Below are 3,938 nucleotides of genomic sequence, written 5' to 3' on the forward strand. Positions count from 1 at the left end.
GGAGAATGGGCGGCGGACACTATCTGCGGTAAATTTCAGCTCGTATCTGTAAATATCTGTGTGCCCAGTTACATGCCGAGGGTCTTTCAATACTTATCCAGTGGGGCTCTGAGAGAATCTTTACACTTTTGATCACAGCTGCAGGCAGTTCCAGAAGAAAATCAGCGATAGATAGTACTGCCCACTGCGCTAACGCTTGTCAAAGGGGCACCCCACCACAACCACCTTCTCCGTCTATTTTTACAGTACAGTCCACATTTCCTGTGCTCTTGTCAAAATGCCAGAAAAACTAAACCATTTTTTTATGTTGAAACAAAATGAAACATTTTGTTTCAAAGTTGCCAAAATGTTCTACTTTTCGATTTGCTGAATTTTTTTTAATGTTGTTTTCAGTTCAGCCAGAAACAAAATATTTTTTGATTTTTTTTTTGGAATTTCCAGAGAATAAAAAAAGTTCTTTATTTGTCCAGCTCTAATGATAATGCTTACGCAAAACCTGAAGAGAATGGAAGGAGATAAGTTAAGGGGGAAAAATTCCTTTCTACTTTCACATTGTCTAAAACATTGTCAAAAAAACTCCAATACTAACTTTAACATCCATCTCCAACAGATATTGAAAAGCAATATACACCATGGCTTCATCAAACTTACACTCAGCATGAAACTTAAACACTTCTCTCATGATTCTGTCTCAGTGATATCAGTGGGTATGCATACCTGACTGTAACAGGTTTCAGACATTTAGGAATCAGAGGGGCAGCCATATTAGTCTGTATCAGCAAAAACAATGAGGAGTCCTTGTAGCACCTTAGAGACTAACAAATTTATTTGGGCATAAGCTTTCATGGGCTAAAACCCACTTCATCAGATGCATGGAGTGAAATTCACCCCTTCTTGTCAACTGTTGGGAATGGGCCACATCCACCCTAATTGAATTGGCCTCGTTGGCACTGACCCCCCACTTGGTAAGGCAACTCCCATCTTTTCATGTGCTGTATATTTAAACCTGCCTACTGAATTTTTCACTCCATGCATTTGATAAAGTGGGTTATAGCCCATGAAAGCTTATGCCCAAATAAATTTGTTAGTCTCTAAGGTGCCACAAAGACTCCTTCTTGGTTTGACATTTATGATGTTATTTGGCCATACTGCTCCTGAGATCACTGTACATTTCTCATGATAATTAATTTCTTTGTAGGTTTTGCCATAGATTTTGTTGGGAGTTGAACTAGTTTATGTCAGGATGGATTTGGTCCATGATGCAGAATCTAGAGTTTTGAAGTGGGTTGACAATACATTGAAAATATTCATTTGAACATTGCTGTCAGTTGAAATTGGTGATGAAGAAACCTGATTACACATGTGTCTCTGCAAATAACACAATAAATAATGACTCTTCTTTTCAGAGAGTGTCCGGGAGTGTCCTTTCAACTGCTCATTCGATGACAACTTCTGTGAATGGAGACAGTCCACCTCCGATGATTTTGACTGGAGACGCATCTCCACAGCACCTCCTTATGGAAATATGTCGCATGGCAAGTGTTTTCTCAATACGCTGTAACTGATACCTACTGAGGAGAATGTGCCCGTGGTCTGACTGTTCCCTGCTACCCTTTTGTTCACAGATGGCTATTACATAACAACCGACAGCCGATATGCCCACCCAGAGGAGAAAGGCCAGCTAATAAGCCCTCAGTGCACTGCCAGTCAGGCTGCGTGTTTCCGATTCCGATACCACATAGCAGGAGTAGCAGAGGATGGGGCACTGAAGGTGTACCTGGTTCAGGAAGGGGACAGCAAACCCCTTCTGCTGTGGCTAATGACTGGAAACAAGGCAGACAACTGGCTTTTAGCAGAAGTGGATTTGCACATTTCTGGTAGATTTCAGGTGATTACACAACCAAAAAACATCCTTGGTGTTATCTTTGTGATTACTGAGGTAAGAAAGGTCCCTGAGTCTAAGTCGGAGAGAGGTGCTGGCCAGGAATTGACATTGGAAACCTGTGATGCTTATATGTGTTATACCACATTTGGGAATGCAAGAATTGATAGACCCGTCGTTAGCCTGGAAGGGAACCCACAGCCCGGTGGAAGTCCAAAAAATAACACAAGCTTATGGATCAAGAGAAAAGAAAAAGCTCTTTGCGCTTCCACATGGAACTCTTTTAAATCAGCTTTTCATGGGCTCCTGCAGCCAGGCTTTCCTCATATTGCAAAGCACTCTGACTCCCTAAGGGTATGTCTACACTACAGGATTAATCCGAATTTAGATAATTCGAATTTGGGAAACAGGTTGTATAAATTCGATTGTGCGCGGCCACACTAAGCACCTTAATTCGGTTTTTAACCACATTAATTCGGTGGTGTGCGGCCACACTAACCCTAATTCGAATTAACAAAATCGATTTAGGCTCTACTCCGTTCGTCGAGGTGGAGTACAGAAATCGATTTAAAGGGCCCTTTAATTCGAATTAACTGGCTCTGTAGTGTGGACGGGTGAAGGGTTAATTCGGATTAACGCTGCTAAATCCGAATTAATCCCGTAGTGTAGACCAGGCCCAAGTCCCTGTCTCAATACACACCGCCAGAAAAGCTCCCAAAGCCTTTGACAAAGCGCCAGATATTAGAGCCCCTCCCTCCAGCAGAGCCCAGTCTGACAATGTCTGCAGTGAGGTCAGACAGCTGTGGGACTGTCTGTGGTCAGAGAAAGAATGTTAACTCTTTCACGGCCAGTCACTGAATGGCGTGTGTACACCCGTCACAATGTCACAGAACAAAATTAGGATCTTTTAAAACATTCTGTAACAGCATTGCAGATATATTGTAATCTACTTACCATTGCCCTGCCCAGGGCAGGAAAGAGGCACGTGTCCTTATTGATCTGAAATCAAGGTTACAGCCAGCCACTAATGCCAGTGGTGTAATTCGGTGAGACTTAATATAACAAGATGTTGTTTCACTCTTCCTGCAGGTTGTGTTGGAAGGTGTGACTGGCACGGACAACCGAACATGGGTCTCTGTGGATGACGTATCTCTGGATCCTGGTTGCTGTTTGGGTATATGTCATATGCTCTGTGTTTCTAGAATCACATTTCTCACACATGTTCATTCGAAGTCTAATAAAAAAGCTATCCGAGGGTTATCCTATGACACTTTTCATAGAACAGAATAACCAGCCTCTCAACGTAAATTTCTTTGTATCTTTTTCCAGGAGAAGCCCCGACTACTTCAAGTCCAACTACAGTAGGCACCAGTTCATCAGGTAACATGGATCCCTCAGTGCTTCCTTAATCTCCTTGACATTTCCTGGTGGGCTGTGAACTTGGTGGCTGCTTTCAGATGAGGGTTCAAATAACGTAAGAGTTGGTAGGCAGAATGGTTCACTTTGAAGAAGAGTCGCCAATTACCCCCATGTATGTTACTGAACCTCACGCTGGGTTCCTGGTTCTCACTAACCAATGCTGTAACCATCTCTTGTTAGAGTCTACAACAGTGCAAGGAACAACACCTGCTTCAGAGACCACTCCGCCCCACACAATAAGCACCACAGCAGATGAAAGTACCACAGGTAAAAAGAACGAGGAATACTTGTGGCACCTTAGAGACTGACAAATTTATTTGGGCAAAAGCTTTTGTGGGCTAAAACCCACTTCATCAGATGTATGCAGTGGAAAATACAGTAGGAAGATATATATACACAGAGAACATGTTAAAATGGGTGTTGCCATACCAGCTAAAACGAGACTAGTAAATTATGGTGGGCTATTACACGCGGTTACCACTCTGAAACCTGTTACCACAGGTAAATCTGCTAGGAGACTGTTGCTGAGAATTAATCCCCCCCTTTGCTCACAAACAAGTACTTGTGGGGTAAAGACACATTCAATCTGTTTATTGTGAGGAGTTATTAGAGCTATTGCAGTTTTGATATATCTCAT

At 42.5% G+C, this 3,938-nt stretch overlaps 1 protein-coding gene across 1 annotated transcript in view; it reads left to right on the forward strand.

Annotated features, from left to right (window-relative positions):
* Positions 1-3,938, forward strand: part of LOC112119734 (zonadhesin-like) — a 67,451-nt gene that overhangs the window by 44,596 nt on the left and 18,917 nt on the right. The window contains exons 7-11 of the mRNA XM_029911124.1: positions 1,407-1,535; positions 1,626-1,888; positions 2,972-3,056; positions 3,212-3,262; positions 3,482-3,568. Of these exons, the coding sequence (XP_029766984.1) occupies positions 1,407-1,535; positions 1,626-1,888; positions 2,972-3,056; positions 3,212-3,262; positions 3,482-3,568 (615 nt within the window). The remainder of the gene's footprint in view (positions 1-1,406; positions 1,536-1,625; positions 1,889-2,971; positions 3,057-3,211; positions 3,263-3,481; positions 3,569-3,938) is intronic.

This window comes from Terrapene carolina, unplaced genomic scaffold, assembly GCF_002925995.2.
Source record: "Terrapene carolina triunguis isolate 2854851 unplaced genomic scaffold, T_m_triunguis-2.0 Scaffold88, whole genome shotgun sequence".
NCBI lineage: Eukaryota > Metazoa > Chordata > Testudines > Emydidae > Terrapene > Terrapene triunguis.